Here is a 19,465-nt window from a genome sequence, read left to right as displayed (position 1 = left end):
GTTCGGACAGTCCAATGCGGAATTGGTAACGTAGGGCGGCGTCGTTCCAATGAGTGTCAGAACTCCACCGCCTAAAGTCCGTCACGTAATCCTCTACAGGTCTGCGACCCTGTCGTAGAGCATGGAGACTGGCCTCAGCAGTGGTGGCACGCTGAGGATCATCGTATAATTTAGCCATCTCATTCAGAAAAGAGTCCGTGGTATCAAGCAGGGAGCTGGCCTGTTCCAAGAGGCGATGGGCCCAGGTCTGAGGTTCCCCGAGAAGCAAGGAGACGATGAACCCAACTTTTGTGCTTTCCAAGGAGAAGGTGCGAGGCTGTAGCAGGAAGTATAATTGGCATGCATTACGAAAAGCACGGAATTTGCTGCGATCTCCGGAAAATCGCTCTGGTATAGGAACTCGAGGCTCCGGGGATGGCACCACTATTGCAGGCATGGATGCTGGAGTTGCCGGACTGGCGGACCGAGACGCTGTAGCCCCTTGGGAGGCAGTAGTGTTTGGAGATAATGACTCCACCCTCTGCTCGAGTTGATGGTAACCATCTTGCAAGCCTTGAACTGCTTGGGTAAGGGCAGAGATCTGTTGGCACAAAGCGTCCAGAGGTGAGGCCCCCCTGTCTGACTCCATGTTTCTGGCTGGATCGTACTGTCACGTACCTTACAGCGGAGTCAGACTGCTGAGGGTGGCCTCTCGCACGGTTCCGGTCACCACGCCCCTGGAGATGGGAACAGGGAACGTGAGGACACGAAAGGGTGCAGGTGCCTGCAGATGGAAGTAGAAGGCCTTGAAGATGCTGGGTCCTCACGGTAGAAGAGATGTAGATTGGTCACGTAGGTAGGCACCAGAAGACCAGCAGGCGTGCAGGGAACACTACGTGTCTGAAACAGGTAGGATCGGCAACTGGCAGGCAATGCGGCACAATGACAGGAGACAGGTGCGAAATCAGGAACAAGCAAGGGGTCTGGTAACATGCAGGCAAAACGAGGTACCGAATCGGGAGACAAGCCGAAGTCAAAAGTCCAAGCCAAGGTCAGGGGTGGACCAGGAATCCAAGAGTGGGTATCAGGAACGGGTCAAAGGAGCAAGGATCACAGGAGCAAGGCCACAGGAGCAAGGTTTCAGGAACAAGGTCACAGGAGCAATGATCAAGTCTTACAGGAACAGCTGAAGACGATCCAGCATTGGTGTCAGGCCAGGACCCTGTTTATATAGAGGGAAGTGAGCCAGGATTGGTGGAAGTGGCCGTCCGTGCGTGAAGACGTACATCCGTTCAGTTTGCGCGGGTGTTTTCGCGTGTTCGGATTGGCGTACAGCCACGTGTTCGGATTAGCATACGTCCGTTCGTCCTGGAATTCGTACGCCTCTGACGGAGACACCTCGCATGGCGCCTGGAACGAACAGGAACTACTGCTATACGGGAGCGGGCATAAGTACGGTGAGTTCCCTGACAATTTCTCTCTACGCCGACGATACTCTCCTGTACATGAGTGACACTGGCCTGTCCCTTACTGCTGCCTTGGCAATTTTTGACAAATTTGGCTCTCTATCGGGAATATGTATAAATTGGGCTAAGTCGAGCATATTTCCGTTAGATGGTCAGGTTCCCCCTACGCCTAACCCGACACCTCTTTCCTGGGTCTCAGAGTTTAAATATCTCAGGATTAGGGTCGCTAGAGACTGCACCCAGTTCTATTCCTTAAATGTCCTAACCCCTGCTCCAGTTCCTGAAGGAACGTTGTCAATCCTGGGCTGGGCTACCATTGAACTTGATTGGCCGGATTAATCTTATCAAAATGTGTGTTTTACCCAGATTTAATTACTTCTTTAGAAACAGTCCAGTATGGATTCCGGCGGTGTTCTTTCGGAAGGTTGACAAGTGCATAGCTGCTTTTATTTGGAATGGGTCGATCCCCCGTTTGGCTAGATCCACTCTGCAGTGGCCCATCGGGTTGGGGGGTTTGGCATTGCCAAACTTTAAAGTGTACTATTGGGCGGCGATGATTGTTACAGTTTACTGGTGGTTCCGTGCTGAACGGTCTAACGCAGCGGTGCAAGTGGAGGCGGCGGGCATGGGCTCACCACCGTTGTTACAATAATTAGCGTACAGGGGGGCTAGGGCCTACAAGAACCTTCCTGGCCCTACTAGAGCAACACTCAGGGTATGGGCGGTCCCCGGACCAACCCTTATGGGGAAACCCAAATTTACCAAATTTTCGGTCCATGCCAGACCCGCAGGTCTGGGAGCGGTTTGGCATCAAGACCCTGAGGGACATTATGCCGTCGGGAGTCTTGATGTCGCTTCCTCAACTGGCCGCGAAGTATAACCTACCTGCCTGGATGTACTTTAGATACGCCCACCTCAGGCACGTAGCTAGGGCTCATTTCCCCATGCCACCGTTAGTTCAAGCGGATCCGGTTGAGGATCTGTTGTCGGGCGACGATCTGGTTAAACCACTGTCTGCCCTGTACTCCACCTTGCTCCCCATCGATTCGGGTAAACTGGATAGGCTTTGCAACGCGTGGAGGGGAGACATTCCTGCTTTGGATAGAGAGGATTGGGAGGATTGTCTGGATAGGGGCCCTAGGCAGGTTATCCCGGCAGGTGACAAACTTATACAGACAAAATTTTTACATAGAGTGTACTTCATGCCAGTGCGACTGGCGAGGATGTACCCCGCTAGGGACTCACAATGCCCGAGGTGTAGAAGGGAACCGGGCACTTTTCTACACATGTTTTGGACGTGCTCTGCTCTGTCAGTCTTTTGGTCAGGGATATTTGAACAGCTGAATACCCGTCTTGAGCTCTCTGTTCCCATGTTGCCCGAGTTGGCTTTGTTGGGCATTATGGACAATGAGCAGAGATCTCATCATAGTAAATTGTTGATCTCTTATCTTCTGTTCTATGCTAAGAAAGAAATATTGAATAGATGGACCTCATCAGTGCTCCCCTCTGTATCATCCTGGGAAAACAGGGTAAATGCCGCTCTGCCGTTATATAAGATAACATACAGTAACCGGGGATGTCCTTGGAAATTTGAAAAGGTCTGGTCGTCATGGACGGGGGGGGGGGGAGCTAGTTAGGTTTCTATCCAGCTAAAATTTCAACCTGTCCCTGATTTAATTGGGCTAGGACATTGAGTATAGGTAATACAAAATTGCAGCTACACTAATTGGAATCTGTTTTGCTATTGTTTTTTGCATATGTGATGACATGCAGTGTTGCATGTAATGTTTCTGTATTTCTTATAATCTGTACTGTACTACTCCTTCAATAAAGCACTCCTGACTGTTAAAAAAAAACTTGTTAGACAAGTCCATCTACAGTAAATCTGCTAGTGCATTAACTCTACCCTCTCCCCAAACTGACAATGCTGCTATCCAAATGTGTCTCCTTGCTCCTCCATCCACTGTGGAGACACCCAAAGACAGGAAGTGTGTTACTGGCTGGATCACTAGGTGAATATAATGAAAAAAAAGGCTAAAATAAGAAAAACGAACGCAACCACGACATTTAAGAATTCACTGCAATATATTACATTATTTTTAATATTTAGTACTGAAAGAGCTAATTTGATATTTTACATTATTGCCAATATACAGTGATTGCAAGAATTTGGTAATATACTGAGGGAGCAAGCAATTGGCAGTTATTTTATCTGTTTGCGGCAAAGACACAAGGTCATTATAGCAGCTGATTTTGAGAAAATAAGGAACTTTAAATAGCAAGACCGTTGAACAGACTAAAGAAACAGACATAGGCACTTGCACAGTATAATGTTTAGTGAGAAGGGAGTACCGTATTACACAAAAGGTCTAGTGGTGGATGTAATTCTATATTCAAAATAAGTCCTGTATGTATATAAGCTTCCTGTAGAAACTAAGGCAATTGAACTTTCTTGCCAAATCCACTAATAATAATCCAGGTGCATTAAAAGGTATACAAAGTCTTATGGCCTGTATACACGATCCGAATATCATAAGAAAGCTGTCATCCGAGGAAGACTCGTACAATTTTCGGATCGTGTGTACACTACTTTCGAGAGCCAATCACGACAGTTCTTCTGATATTATTAGATCGGACAAGCACGAAAATATTCCTCGTACGATACCAGATACCAGTACGATTTTGTTTAATCAGTATAGCTGTTGTTCAAAAATACAATACAGATACATTACAACACATGACATCACTTCTGATTTTTTTTCTGTCGTACAAGAATTTCCGGGACTTTAGTTACCTATTATATTCGGATCGTGTGTACGGGCCATTAGACTGCATTCACACCTGAGCAGAGAAATTTTTAGTTTTTTTTTTTTTGCGTGTTTGCAGGTATAAGAGCATTTAGAAGTTTATTTAAAGCACTTTACATGTGAATTTGGGCTTTAGGCATTTTTGTTTTAGCCAATAAACACTGGGGAGAAGACACTAGACCCATCCCAGCAACAATTGACCCACTAGCAACAATTGAGCCCTCCCTCAACAATAAATCCCTCCAAGCAACGATAGATCCTCTAGCAGCCAACATCAATGGATCCTCCAGAACACCCCAGCACCCCTTGCCATTAGATACATTCAGTGCTGGAGGTGCCAGAACTGCTTTCCCCCCACAGAAAAAAGCCCTGATAACGGCTACAACTTACTGATCTTGCTAATGTTCTATGGGCTGAAATATATTCTTGAGACATGAAAATTATCCCTAGGGCTCTTCTGGTGTAAAAAGATTGGGTAGGTTTGGTATCGTCACTAGTTTCCAGTACTTTATGAAGTTACTGTATGTGTGCAAGTTCAGGCTCAAAATGGATGCCTCATTTATTACCTAGTGTTTTGTACTGCTGTCCCTTGTAGAATCATACATAGATTCATATAAAGTCTGTCCATATTTTTCTCTGTGCATTTTTCTTTGGCATCAAGACCCTGAGGGACATTATGCCGTCGGGAGTCTTGATGTCGCTTCCTCAACTGTTGTCGGGCGACAGTTCTTCCAATCACGACAGTTCTTCTGATATTATTAGATCGGACAAGCACGAAAATATTCCTCGTACGATACCAGATACCAGTACGATTTTGTTTAATCAGTATAGCTGTTGTTCAAAAATACAATACAGATACATTACAACACATGACATCACTTCTGATTTTTTTTCTGTCGTACAAGAATTTCCGGGACTTTAGTTACCTATTATATTCGGATCGTGTGTACGGGCCATTAGACTGCATTCACACCTGAGCAGAGAAATTTTTAGTTTTTTTTTTTTTGCGTGTTTGCAGGTATAAGAGCATTTAGAAGTTTATTTAAAGCACTTTACATGTGAATTTGGGCTTTAGGCATTTTTGTTTTAGCCAATAAACACTGGGGAGAAGACACTAGACCCATCCCAGCAACAATTGACCCACTAGCAACAATTGAGCCCTCCCTCAACAATAAATCCCTCCAAGCAACGATAGATCCTCTAGCAGCCAACATCAATGGATCCTCCAGAACACCCCAGCACCCCTTGCCATTAGATACATTCAGTGCTGGAGGTGCCAGAACTGCTTTCCCCCCACAGAAAAAAGCCCTGATAACGGCTACAACTTACTGATCTTGCTAATGTTCTATGGGCTGAAATATATTCTTGAGACATGAAAATTATCCCTAGGGCTCTTCTGGTGTAAAAAGATTGGGTAGGTTTGGTATCGTCACTAGTTTCCAGTACTTTATGAAGTTACTGTATGTGTGCAAGTTCAGGCTCAAAATGGATGCCTCATTTATTACCTAGTGTTTTGTACTGCTGTCCCTTGTAGAATCATACATAGATTCATATAAAGTCTGTCCATATTTTTCTCTGTGCAGGTCAGTGGACACTGTAAGACAGTTCCTACTCTAGAATATGGCTTTTTGGTACAGGTGAGTTACCTGCAAGTTTCTTAGTCCATCTTTTTTGAATTTAACAACAATTATAAGATTTCTCAGCACTTTTAAAATCCTCTATTTTCTCAGAACCTTTTGTGTATTCGTGCCCACTCTTCTTCTACGTCTCAGTTATTTCATTTTTATTTATTTATCAATCATGGCATTTCCTTATTTTGTTTTCACGTTTAGATAATGAAGTATGCAGAACAGCGCCTCCCCACTTTAAATGAGTACTGCGTAGTATGTGATGAGCAGCATGTCTTCCAGAATGCATCCATGCTTAAGGTAGGTCTTTGACCATGTTACTGTAATATTATGCAAATTCTCAGCATTGACTATTGTTAATGATTGCGCCTTCCTTTAATTCACGCTCCTCTCCATGACCAATATCTTGTCTCTTGCAGCCAGCAGTGTGTACTAGAGAGCTTTGTGTCTTCTCATTTTACACTCTGGGAGTGATGTCTGGGGCTGCTGAAGAAGTGGCTACAGGAGCTGAGGTAGTAGTCCTTCTTGAGTTGTTGTCTCCTCTTAGCATGTGTTCAGGTCCTTGTGCAGCCCTGTGCTAAACAGTCATTTTGGTTTCACTTGCAGGTTGTAGGTCTGCTGGTTGCCATGTGTCGAGCGGCCTTGGAGTCACCGCGGAAAAGTATCATATTTGAGCCATACCCTTCAGTAGTGGACCCTAATGACCCTAAAACGCTGGCCTTTAACCCTAAGGTGATCTAGAGGTTTTTACAAACGATGACCCTTACAGCTAGCCTTTATTTATAGCATTGAAATATTTGCATGCATACCAAAAATAAGGTATGTGATTGGCTGCTGCAGGCCTTCCAGTAACCAATCACTACTCAATAATAAATCTGCCCGAAGACTTTATTCCAGCACTATGGAATCATTTCCAGAAGTAATATGTAGCTAATGGGGAAAAATAGTATTCTTCAACTTACAGCACAAGGGTCGTTAGTCAGGCCCGGATTAAGAGCATCATGGGCCTGGTGCATGGGATTTTGGTGGACTTTTTAAAAGTTTATCAAGTTATCCATAAGTGATAGCATGGGCAAGTGACAGATACTATTAGAACCCCAATGTCTCCACTGCAGTAGCCAAGGAATAATAGCTGTGACCCCGAAAGTCACAAAATACACATCACTTCTGATTCCATTATTCACTTCTCAGGAGGAGAAGTGACCGTAGCAGTTGCCCACGTCCTCATGGCTCCACCATCCCTCTCATTCTGGCCAGCACAAATCCCTCTGTGCCCTCTCCCAGCGCTGCATCAACTGTTGGCAGGAATGTTATGGTTCACTGCCTCCTCTCACCTTGAGCCTCTTCCTGGTAATAAAGCTGTGGGCACCTCTTAGGATGGACTGAGCTTCTCATGGGGCTCCCTACTGACCCCGGGCGTGCGAAATGCAGGGCCAGTCAGAGGAGATCCTTCCCCATATGCCCATTGCTTTCCATGCATGCCCTGTTATTTTTGGGGGGCCTATTTTAAAAGTAGGGACCTGGAGCTGCAGCTCCAATAGCCCCTACGTTAATCTGGCCCTGTCGTTAGTAAATATAAAAATTGCGTTACTTTACCTGACAATTGAGCAGTCATGCAGTGCTGTACCCAAGTAAAATGTATGTCATTTTTTTTCCCCACAAATAGAGCGTTCTTTTGGTGGTATTTAATCACCACTGCGGCTTTTATTTTTTGCTCTATAAACAAAAAAAGAACAACAATTTAAAAAAAAAAAGCAATATAGAAAAATCTAATTTCTTCATAAATTTAAGGCAATATGTATTCTGCTACATATTTCCCAATAAGCATATTTTGAATGCTTTTCGAAAAAGTTATAGCGTCTACAAACTATGAAATATATACTGGAATGTTTTATTTTTATTTTTTATACTATGGCTGCAATCAGCCAAGACTGCGATATTACGGCCAACAATCTGACACTAACTGACACTTTTAACACTTTGTGGGAACTAGTGACACGAATACAGTGAACAGTGCTAAAAATGTGCACTGTCACTGTAGTAATGACACTGGCTGGGAAGGGAGTTAAACAGCTAGGATGATCAAGGGTTAAATGTGTGCCTAGCCAGTGTTTGTGTACAGTATGTATGGAGCATTTACTAAAGGAGGTAATGGATTTATTTTTCTTTGCAGAGAAAATAAAATCCATCATGTCCCCTGTCAGTGCTCTGCTTTGTTTATATAGGCAGATCTCCCTACTAAGTCTCTCCTCTGCGATCAGCAGGTGCCAGTGGGCATCCATTGGCCGGCACCTGCTGACTGGCTTCTGCTGTGATAAAAGAAGTGGCACACCGGTGTCCCCCCGCCCCCCCCAGAAGAGCAGAATGACGTGTATATATACATGATGTAGTAGTGAATCTGCTATAAGGCGGTTCGCAAGCGGTTAAAAGAAAATATCCACTATGATATTTTTGCCTATTTTTGCCTATTAGTAAAATTGCACTGGGGGTTATTCACGAAAATCAAATCCACTTTGCACTGCAAGTGCACTTGAAAGTACACTTGGAAGTGCAGTCGCTGTAAATCTGAGGGGTAGATCTGAAATGAGGGGAAGCTCTGCTTATTTTATCATCCAATCATGTGCAAGCTAAAATGCTGTTTTTTATTTTCCTTGCATGTCCCCGTCGAATCTACAGCAACTGCACTTTCAAGTGCACTTGCAGTGCAAAGTGGATTTGCCTTTAGTAAATAACCCCCACTGTTTCAGCACTACGTTTTCACATATTTCGTAATCAACAAAGTTAATACGTTAATATAAACCTTAGATATACTGCAAATTTGAAAAGGCTTCCTTCCAACTTTTTGCCATCCTAACTTGATATATTCCATGCTCGCCTCTACTAATAATTTTTGGTTATTTTTCACAATTTCTTTATGCTACTTTTCAATAGCATCACTTCTTCTTTATAATTAGGCACTAAAATGTTCTCATCGTCATGCCATCAATCAGAATTAAAACTAAAATAATCAATGCTGTCAAAGTTTAGAGATATGATAAAATGGATGAATTCTGTACTGTAATTCTGCATAGTTTGCCAATATAAAGGAATGATCAATCAACTTTACGACAAAAGACAATGATACATAAAGCCAATCATGTTTTAAAGAAAATTTTGTAAAAATGGATTGGATGTATTTCACAAGCTGGTTCCTCTTGGGGGGTGGATGTAAAATGTTATCTTTAGTGACCTCAAATGTACACTCAGCACATGGAACACAAAGTCACAGAACTTTACTTCCAAAGCCGAGCTCAGAAATGTTGACCTTTCACTCTGCAAGTGCTTGAGCAGTACTACGGTTCTTGGCATGTAGCTAAAATGAGCCACAAAATGTCAGCACAGTATTAACCAGAGTTACCCATGTCAAAGAGTTTGACCTATTGAATCTTGATATACCCTTGAGACTTAAAACCTAAGGTGACCTTACCATACCAAGTAGGCAAAATGCATTAATGTTGTCCTCTAACTTTGGTATACTTTTCTTACCCTAAATGTCATTTTAAACATTTCAGAGTTTGAGGTTTACCAAAAAGGTGTATATATATATATATATATATATATATATATATATATATATATATATATATATATATATATATATATATATATATATATATATATATATATATATATATATATGTGTTTTGGATTCCAAAAAATCATGCTAAATTGGTTGTGACGTGGTCACATAATGCCACCAAGTGCAGAGGAATTTCTATAGAATAAAACATGTCTGCTAAAGATATTTTGCAAAAAAAGATTTAAAACACTTAAAATGTTTGCATAGAAATATTTATAAAGTATACTGCAAATAAATGAATATACAGCAGGTACATATTTATTGAATCAGCCGCTGTTAGTGTTGTGGGACAAAGGCTGTATTATAAAGGAAAACATCATTTTATATATATATATATATATATATATATATATATATATATATATATATATATATATATACATATATATATATATATATATATATACACACACACAATATATATATATATATATATATATATATATATACACACACACAATATATATATATATATATATATATATATATATATATACACACACACGATATATATATATATATATATATATATATATATATATATATATATATATATATATATATACACACAAGCACACAAAGAGGATACACACTGAATTATCTTGTTCTTATGTTTCTCACTTCAGAAGAAGAACTATGAACGTCTCCAAAAAGCCTTAGACAGTGTCATGTCCATCCGAGAGATGACCCAGGTAAACTTAAGAGTGGTATGTATGCCTGTCTGAAGGCTTAAAGTATAACTAAAGGCAAAACATTTTTTTTAAGTTTTGCATAGAGTGGAGAAGGATTAGAATGCTTGTCAGTTTTTACTGCTGTCTCTGCCCCATTAGCTGGATTCACCCTCTCTATTTGCCCTGCTTACAATTATCATTGAAAGTGAAAGTAAAAGAAATTCCCCAGAAACGTAATAGAAGGGAAATCTTCCAATGAAAGCACTTGTTCTAGTGACCTGGCGGTCCCCAATGAATTCACTTGATTTGCAGAGATTTCCTCTCACTTCTTGTTTGGCTATGGGACAGGAAGTTAAGGGAAATTTCCGTGATGGGACATGGATGGTAAAAAAAAAGTGACAGGGGTTATAACCCTCCCTTGCTCTATCCAAAATGAAAAAAAAAAGTTTTGCTTATAGTTCTACTCTAAGCAATAACATGCTAATAATGATATACTGTCTTCTAGGGGTCATACTTGGAAATCAAAAAACAAATGGACCGCCTTGACCCATTGGCTCACCCATTATTGCAATGGTACTGCATATAAGAATATTCTGTTACAAATATTTAAAATTGTATCACAAAAGAAACTACCAGATTGAAATTTACTGACACGACATCCAAGATTTACTGGCACAGCAAAGTTTTCACTTACATTTCCAAAAGTTACAAAATGACAGTTTTAAGTACAAATTTCAGTATTTATAGTAAGTAAGTAGCTCAGGGGCAGGACTCAGGAGGTCAAGAAATTAGAATGGGTAGGCATACAAACACTTAAAATTGAATCTCACAGTGACACTGACAGCAGAACAGATGATGATGACACCTCACCGACATGACATGTCCCCTCCTGAGTCACAGTGACAGTCTCTCTCTACGCCAGGTCTCCCCTTTAGTCCACTTCAGTCCAAACAGCACCGACACGGCCGCTCCCAGCGTGCCTTGCTCCCGTCCTGCAGACCTGCACACGAGACTCCAGCCGCTCTGCTCAGGTCCCTTGCATCGTGACACCACACAACATGCTCAGTCACCTCCTCCGCCAGACCTGCCCCCCACCGGCACCACCCAAACACACTGTAGAAGGCATTCGGATGGTCTCGGCCAGCTCCAGACCGGAACTGTACATGTGCAGTTCCGAGTCAAGTGTCTCACGGCCATATTTTTAACTGGCAACCTTTCCCTATCACTGGCTTTTACTGGCAGGAGAAACATGCCTATTTTTTACTGGCTGCCAGTAAAAACACTGACAGTTGGCAACACTTCTTATAATACATATTTTTTATATTTTTATATACAGTATCTCACAAAAGTGAGTTTTTGAAAAATATTTTATTATTATGTGACAACACTGAAGAAATGAAACGTTGCTACAATGTAAAGTAGAGAGTGTACAGCTTCCTGATGGGCTAGCTCTGGCGTGTTTGGACCCATGTCTAAACATGCCTAGGCTCATTTCTGTTGAGGGGGTTGGGGTTTTATTATTATTATTATTATTAGTGGGTGTACAGCTTGTAAAACAGTGTAAATTTGCTGTCCCCTCAAAATAACTCAACACACAGCCAATTATGTCTAAACCGCTGGTGACAAAAGTGAGTACACCCCTAAGTCAAAATGTCCAAATTTGGCCCAAAGTGTCAATATTTTGTGTGGCCACTATTATTTTCCAGCACTGCCTTAACCCACTTGGGCATGGAGTTCACCAGAGCTTCACAGGTTGTCACTGGAGTCTTTTTCCACTCCTCCATGACGACATCACGGAGCTGGTGGATGTCAGAGACCTTGCCCTCCTCCACCTTCCATTTGAGGATGCCCCATAGATGCTCAATTGGGTTTAGGTCTGAAGACATGCTTGGCCAATCCATCACCTTCTTTAGCAAGGCAGAGGTTGTCAGACGTTATGATGTTGGAATACTGCCCTGCGGCCCAGTGTCCGAAGGGAGGGAATCATGCTCTGCTTCGGTATGTCACAGTACATGTTGGCATTCATGGTTCCCTCAATGAACTGTAGATCCCCAGTGACAGGAGCACTCATGCTGCCCCAGACCATGACACTCCCACCTAGAGGTGATTCAGTTCGCATTGTGCGCTATACAAGTATTTCATTCATTCATTCACCACCATGCTTCACTGTAGGCAAGACACACTTGTCTTTGTACTCCTCACCTGGTTGCCGCCACACATGCTTGACCAGGGCCATCCTAATAGCATCATGGACCCCTGGACAAAGTAATACTCTGGGGCCCCTACAATGAAGACAGCGCAGGTAAACAGACATCAAGTAGGTAGGAGGCAGAGAAGCGGAGCTTCCCCTTTTGGGTGGAGCTCCAAATTAGCTACATGAACAATCATTCTGTACAGCAAAGAAAGAGTGGGAAAATACTACATACATAAAGTAACAAAGCTGTCCTGTGCATATAATATATATTATATGCTAGATTGATGCCTCCCCAGCACTTTGACCCTTCTACATCCCAGATATCCCTGCAGCACTCTGACCCCTCTACACCCCAGATATCCCCCCAGCACTCTGACCCCTCTACATCCCAGATATCCCCCCAGCACTCTGATCCCTCTACACCCCATATATCCCCCAAGCACCCTGACCCCTCTACACCCCAGATATCCCCCCAGCACTGTGACCCCTCTACATCCCAGATATCCCCCAGCACTTTGACCCCTCTACACCCTAGATATCGCCCCAAAACTCTGACTTTCTACATCCCAGATATCCCCCCAGCACTATGACCCCCTCTACATCCCAGATATCCCCCCAGCACTCTGACTCCTCTACATCCCAGATATCACCCCAGCACTCTGACCCCTCTACACCCCAGATATTCCCCCAGCACTCTGACCCCTCTACATCCCAGATATCCCCCCAGCACACTGATCCCTCTACACCCCATATATCCCCCAGCACTTTGACCCCTCTACACCCTAGATATCCCCCCAAAACTCTGACTTTATACATCCCAGATATCCCCCCAGCACTATGACCCCCTCTACATCCCAGATATCCCCCCAGCACTCTGACCCCTCTACACCCCAGATATCCCCCCAGTACTATGACCTCTCTACACCCCAGATACCCCCTCCAGCACTCTGACCCCTCTACATCCCAGATATCCTTCAGCACTCTGTCCCATCTATAGCCCAGATATCTCCCCAGCACTCTGATCCCTCTACACCACAGATATCACCCCAACACTCTGACCCCTCTACACCCCAGATATCCAACCAGTGCTCTGATCCCTCTATACCCCAGGAATCCCCCCAGCACTGTGACCCCTCTACATCCCAGATATCTCCGCAGAACTCTGACCCCTCTACATCCCAGATATCCCCCCCAGCACTCTGACCCCTCTACACCCCAGATATCCCCCCAGCACTCTGACCCATCTACACCCCAAATATCCCCCAGCACTCTGGCCCCTCTACACCCCAGATATATCCCCAGCACTCTGACCCCTCTACATCCAAGATATCCCTAGCACACTGACCCCTCTACACCCCAGATATCCCCCCAGCACTTTGACCCACTCTACACCCTAGATATCCCCCCAGCACTCTGTCCCCTCTACACCCTAGATATTCCCCCCCAGCACTGTTATCATATACCATAAGATACCCCTTGTATTGTGAACCCACTACATCCCTGATGCCCCCTACACTGTGGCCTCTCTAGATCCCTGATACCTCTAGCACTATAACCACCCAAGCTATCCCAAGCATTGCTACCCACTATATATCCCAGACCCTTCCTCAGCATTGTTTTCCCCCATACACCCTTGATATCTCCCAGCACCATTATCCCATCCATGTAGTACCACCTTTTCCAGTGGAGATACAGTGCATGTAAACTTTTGGCTATGTGCCCACCTCCAGCACTTAACTCACCTATACCAATCAGGCAGGCAGAAGGAGGGGTGGAGGAGGGAGCATCATGGCTGGACAGCTGGGCTCACCATGACACCATCCACAATGCTACTTCCGCAGGTGGGCTCTCATTGCAGCCGACTCAGCAGCTCCCACTCCAGCTCCTACCCCTCAGCCTTTGAGTCCTGAGCATTCAAGCTGCATGGGGCCGGGTCAGAGTATCTCTGGCACTCCGGCCCTGCCCCTCCCTACTGGCTGTAAAATAATAGGTATTGCTCGGCACAGCACGGCGCAACGGTTCCAGCCTGCCTCCCCCGTGTATCCATCACTCTCAGTGCCATCATGAAGCCCCCAATTTTGGGGCAGTGTGGGCTCAAAGACCAGCTGCTTTGGGGAAAGTGCAGGGCGTCTCCATGAAGTTGGGGTCCCTGGGCAGTGCCCAGGTATGCCCACTCATTAAGAAAGCCCTGCGCTCGACACCATCTGAACCAAAGAAGTTTATCTTGGTCTAATCAGATCGCAGGACATGGTTCCAGTAATCCATGTCCTTAGTCTGTTTGTCTTCAGCAAACTGTTTGTGGGTTTTCTTGTGCATCATCTTTAGAAGAGGCTTCGTTCTGGGATGACAGCCATGCAGACCAATTTGGTGCAGTGTGTGGCGTATGGTCTGAGCACTGTCAGACTTACCCCACACCCCTTAAACCTCTGCAGCAATGCTGGCAGCACTTATACATCTATTTACCAAAGACAACCTCTGGACATGATGCTGAGCATGCAAACGCAACTTCTTTGGTCAACTGAGTGGAACCTGTCCTGTTAAACCGCAGTATGGTATTGGCCACCGTGCTGCAGCTCAGTTTTAGGGTCTTAACAATCTTCTTATAGCCTAGGCCATCTTTATTTAGAGCAACAATTCTTTTTTTCAGATCCTCAGAGAGTTCTTTGCCATGAGGTGCCATGTTGAACTTCCAGTGACCAATATGAGAGAGTGAGAGCGATAACACCAAATTTAACACACCTGCTGCCCATTCACACCTGAGACCTTGTAACACTAACAAGCCAGATGACACCACAGAGGGAAAATGGCTAATTGGGCCCAATTTGGACATTTTCACATAGGGGTGTACTCACTTTTGTTGCCAGCAGTTTAGACATTAATGGCTGTGTGTTGAGTTATTTTGAGGGGACAGAAAATGTACACAAGCTGTACACTCACTATATATATATAATTTCTACAGTGTTGTCACACGAGAAGATATAATAAAATATTTATAAACAGCCATTCATCCTAATGCTAAAGGCATATATCCATAAAAGCAGGCATTCTATTGGACATACATACATGCATACATGCCATTAGTCAGACAGAACAATAGAGAGACAAAGAGCTATGGCCAATGGGATAAACATCACATACCATACATAGCATATAAACCTATAATAAAACGATTTTATATAAACCGTAAAATCTGAGTACTTTTGAATAAATTATTCTACCTAAATTGCCACATAAATTTATCTTTCTTATTGCAGGATCATTTCCAGTAACAGATCCCATATTGTAAAGCTGCCTCTAAGCAGGGTGAGTGTTTCACCATATTAATTGTGCTTAACCAAAAGTATACATATAAATGTATAATATAAAGGAGATAACCTTTCACACAACAAGCCCGCTCGGATCCGCCTGTCCATTCTTCAGGCGGATCCAAGCGGGCCATCCATTGATTCTTATGGGGAGACGGATGTCAGCGGATATCCATCTACCATCTGATCCACTAAAATCAGACGTATGGCGATATGTTCGCCATCCATCTTGGCGGATCGGATGAGATCTGGTTAAAATGGACATCCTGTCCGTTTTCGTCCGATCTCTCTAGAGGAATCAGCGATGCTCTGACAGGCCCCTCCCCGCTCAATGAGAAGAGATGGACCTGTCATCCGCCAGCTCAGTAGAGATCAACAGAACGATCTCCTGCTGAGCTGGCGGACTCCGCTGAGCAGATCCGCCTCCTGTGAATGAGGCCTAAAGTTGTATATACATGCTAAACTTTCATTTTGTGCCAAGAGGGTAGAATTGCAATAGGAGCTGTAAAAGGGTAAATATATACACAGGTAGATGCATTCATAGAGTGACCAGATTTTCTATCCTTCTCATATAATAGAGATCTAAGTGAAAATAAGGCAACAAAGTTGTCTTAATCAAATAAATATGTGTGATGATGCTTAGAAGATTAAGTCAACTTAGTCCTTAGTCCATCTATTGATTGTTCTGAGATATATCAGAATCCAGGTCTCCAGAGTTTAAAGAAGATGACTGTGGTTTATGTGACAAATGAGGACATAGTTGTAAGCTGCTATATTGGGTAATGGAGAAGAGTGGAGTTATGGAGAGTAACAAATGAAAATTGGAAAGTAGATATTAATATAATCTGTAAATTTTTTATAGTGAACTATATGTGTGTATATATCTGTTCAGTCATATCTGTCTCTTGGCTACTCTGTGGACCAGTGCCCTGGGCACCATGTCTCATACACGTGAAAGCCTTTTTGCAAAGAATTTTCTTGGCAACACTCTCCAAATGCTCAGCTTGGGACTGGCGTGCAGAATGTGATACATATCGGTATAGCTAATTTATACACACATGCGAAAGCCAATTTGGACAGGAGCTAACTAACCTACCAGCTTGTCTTTGGAGTATGAGAGAAAACCCATGTGAACACCAGGAGAGCATACAAAATCAACGCAAATAGTATCCTTGCCAAAATTTTAACCAAGGGCCCCAATATTGTGAATGCAAACTCCTAAGGCACTGTGGCACCTAAACTATACATATACATATATAAAGTGAAGTCTACAGTAAAATGTTTATTTAACGAAAATGCCTACTAAGGCATAAAGATGATAAAATTATCTCATTATTTATGAAATTAGTTTTACATCATATGCTGCATAGATTTTCCTCTCTTCCTTTTCTCTCCTTTTTTCACCTTCTCTATTTTGTTTCATTTCTCATCGATTATTACATTTTTTTTTTATTTCTTTAAACCATCCCCATGTGCAAAATTACAATGTCATTTTAATCTTTGTTTTCCGATCCCATATGTATCTGTCTTACCCTTTTATCTTTTTTTCTTAATTTTTTATAATTGGATGATCTTGATTTTCTTTCTTGCTATTGTTGCTGTTTTTCTGCTCTTTTCTTTGCTCGCATTTATTACAAACACCCTCTTTTTACACCTGTGTATCTTATCTTCTTCCCCTCATATCCATTTTCTCTGCCTCAATCCCGTGATAGCAGCTGAAGTTCATGCACACCTCTCATCAGTTTTTGCTGCTCAGTAGCCCCCCAGCCAAGGAGGCCCGATTCCGAACTGCCAAGAAACTCTACGGAAGCACATTCGCCTTTCAGTGAGAGAAAAATTGGGGCATGTGGTGGGGGGCGAGAATGGTTGGATTGGAAGGGGATGAGGGCTGAAATTGTTAGATATGTGTCACACAAAGAGATTATGAGTGTGTGTAGCACATTGGGATAAGGAAGAACACAAATACATTTGGTGGATACCAGACATGATAGCTCCAGTGAAGTTTGAAAAGTAGAGTGGGTGCAATGAATTGTATTATTACAAAGAAAGCAAAGAAAAAGTGAGTGACAGAACAGCTTATTACTATGGAAAGGAACGCCAATGAGTACTAACAAAATGTCGCTTTAAAACACATCAAAACAGACATGTACATAGCAAAAAATAACTATAAAAAGCTAGGTGGACAAAATAAACCAGAAGGTCCGCCAGTAAAAAAAAACTGTAATGCTGCGTACACACAACCAGACTTTCCGGCAGACTTTCGGCAGAGTTCCGAACGAGCGGACTTGCCCACACAAACGGACTAAGCCCTTGTATACACGGTCGGAGATTCCGACAACCAAATCCGTCGGATTTTGTCCGTCAGATCTTGTCCGAAACTGTTGCATACACGCGGTTGGACAAAGTTGTCGGAAGATCAGATCTTTCAGAACGTGATGACGTAATTTCGTTACGATGGGACTACGTTCAGGCTAGTAGCTAATAGCTTTGATGTAGGAATTTGATCTGAGCATGCGTGGCACTTTGTCCGATCGGAATTCTCTACACATGATCGGAGTATGTCCGATCGGAGCAGTTTGTCGGTAAATATTTCCAGCAAGTTGGAAAATTTGGTCCGACTGATATTCCGACGGAAACAGTCCGATGCATACCACACACAGTCGGAATATCCGACAAAATCGGACACATTCCGACGGAATCTCCGACCATGTGTACAAGGGCTAAGTCCGTTCGAAAGTCTGTTAGTTTTGAACGTAATGACGTAAGACGTGACTAAAAAAGGAAGTTCAATAGCCAGTAGCCAATAGTTTCCCTTGCGTCGTATTTGGTCTGTCAGACCAGCATACAGATGAATGGTTTTCCCGATAGGAATTGAGCCCGTTGGATAGATTTGGAACATGTTCAATTTCTTTTTTTTCTTTTTTTTTTTTTTAACAGTTCACTTGTATGTATAATTTAGAATGAAATACATTTTTCATATTTTTTTATACTTAAAAAACCCACTGAGAGCAAGGATGAGATTTACAGGTACAAAACATTTTGTAATATGGGCAGAAATGGCACAGCTCCTGTAAGTAAATGCATTTACTTACAGGAGCTCGTGTGGCTTTACACCTGTAGCAGCAGTTCAATTTCTAGGTCTGTCAGATTTTTATTGTGAAAAACTATCGGATTAGCCCACACACGATTGGATTGTCCGACGGACTGATTCCGTCGGACCTAGTCTACTGGAAAGTCCGGTCATGTGTATGAGGCATTAGGGTAAACATTGCATTCTTCAAGCAGAGTGCATTCATATGCCAATAATGTCAACACAAATTCAGAACCAAAAAGTTTATTTTTCATTTAAAGCTGGATTAAACCCCAAACCAAAAATTTAATATATACAAGCTTACCAATCATTAGATGTGGTGGCTGCATTAGTTTCCTATCTTTTTATGCTTTTTTCCTTCTGTTTTAACCTTGGTATCTGGCCAGTAACACACCTTCAGTATTAGGGTGCCCCCCACTCTGGAGGAAGACACACAGGGGGGGTACCTTTGGACAGCAGCATTGTTAATCTAGAGGAAGGGAGTTGTAGATGCACTAACAGTTTTAGATACACTAATATATTGAAGCTGAACTCTAGCTAACAGTTTATAAACAGTTACAGCATGTAGTTTTGTTTTTTTGGGGATAATGGTTTTACATAAATAAATTAAAGCTAATCATTGAAAGCACACCTGTCAGTGCTAAACAGTGTGTCTCAACTCTGTAGCTGCTGCCTTTGCAAAACAGCTTGTTCTTTTGAAAAACA

At 42.9% G+C, this 19,465-nt stretch overlaps 1 protein-coding gene across 5 annotated transcripts in view; it reads left to right on the top strand.

Annotated features, from left to right (window-relative positions):
• PARP6 (poly(ADP-ribose) polymerase family member 6) overlaps positions 1–19,465 on the top strand; it is a 127,371-nt gene that overhangs the window by 62,179 nt on the left and 45,727 nt on the right. For 2 of the 5 annotated variants that reach the window (XM_077472469.1, XM_077472465.1), the window contains 8 exons: positions 5,836–5,889; positions 6,085–6,180; positions 6,300–6,392; positions 6,487–6,612; positions 10,126–10,206; positions 10,676–10,743; positions 15,619–15,667; positions 17,382–17,494. In XM_077472469.1, coding sequence (XP_077328595.1) covers positions 5,836–5,889; positions 6,085–6,180; positions 6,300–6,392; positions 6,487–6,612; positions 10,126–10,206; positions 10,676–10,743; positions 15,619–15,667; positions 17,382–17,494 — 680 coding nt within the window. The remainder of the gene's footprint in view (positions 1–5,835; positions 5,890–6,084; positions 6,181–6,299; positions 6,393–6,486; positions 6,613–10,125; positions 10,207–10,675; positions 10,744–15,618; positions 15,668–17,381; positions 17,495–19,465) is intronic. The other 3 variants (XM_077472467.1, XM_077472466.1, XM_077472468.1) reach the window with 3 other exon arrangements.

The sequence above is a fragment of the Lithobates pipiens genome, unplaced genomic scaffold (assembly GCF_037356315.1).
Source record: "Lithobates pipiens isolate NorthernLeopardFrog02 unplaced genomic scaffold, aLitPip1_a1.2 Scaffold_8, whole genome shotgun sequence".
Taxonomy (NCBI): domain Eukaryota; kingdom Metazoa; phylum Chordata; class Amphibia; order Anura; family Ranidae; genus Lithobates; species Lithobates pipiens.
Note: the sequence above shows the minus strand (reverse complement) of the source record. Positions and strands in the feature narration are given on the sequence as shown.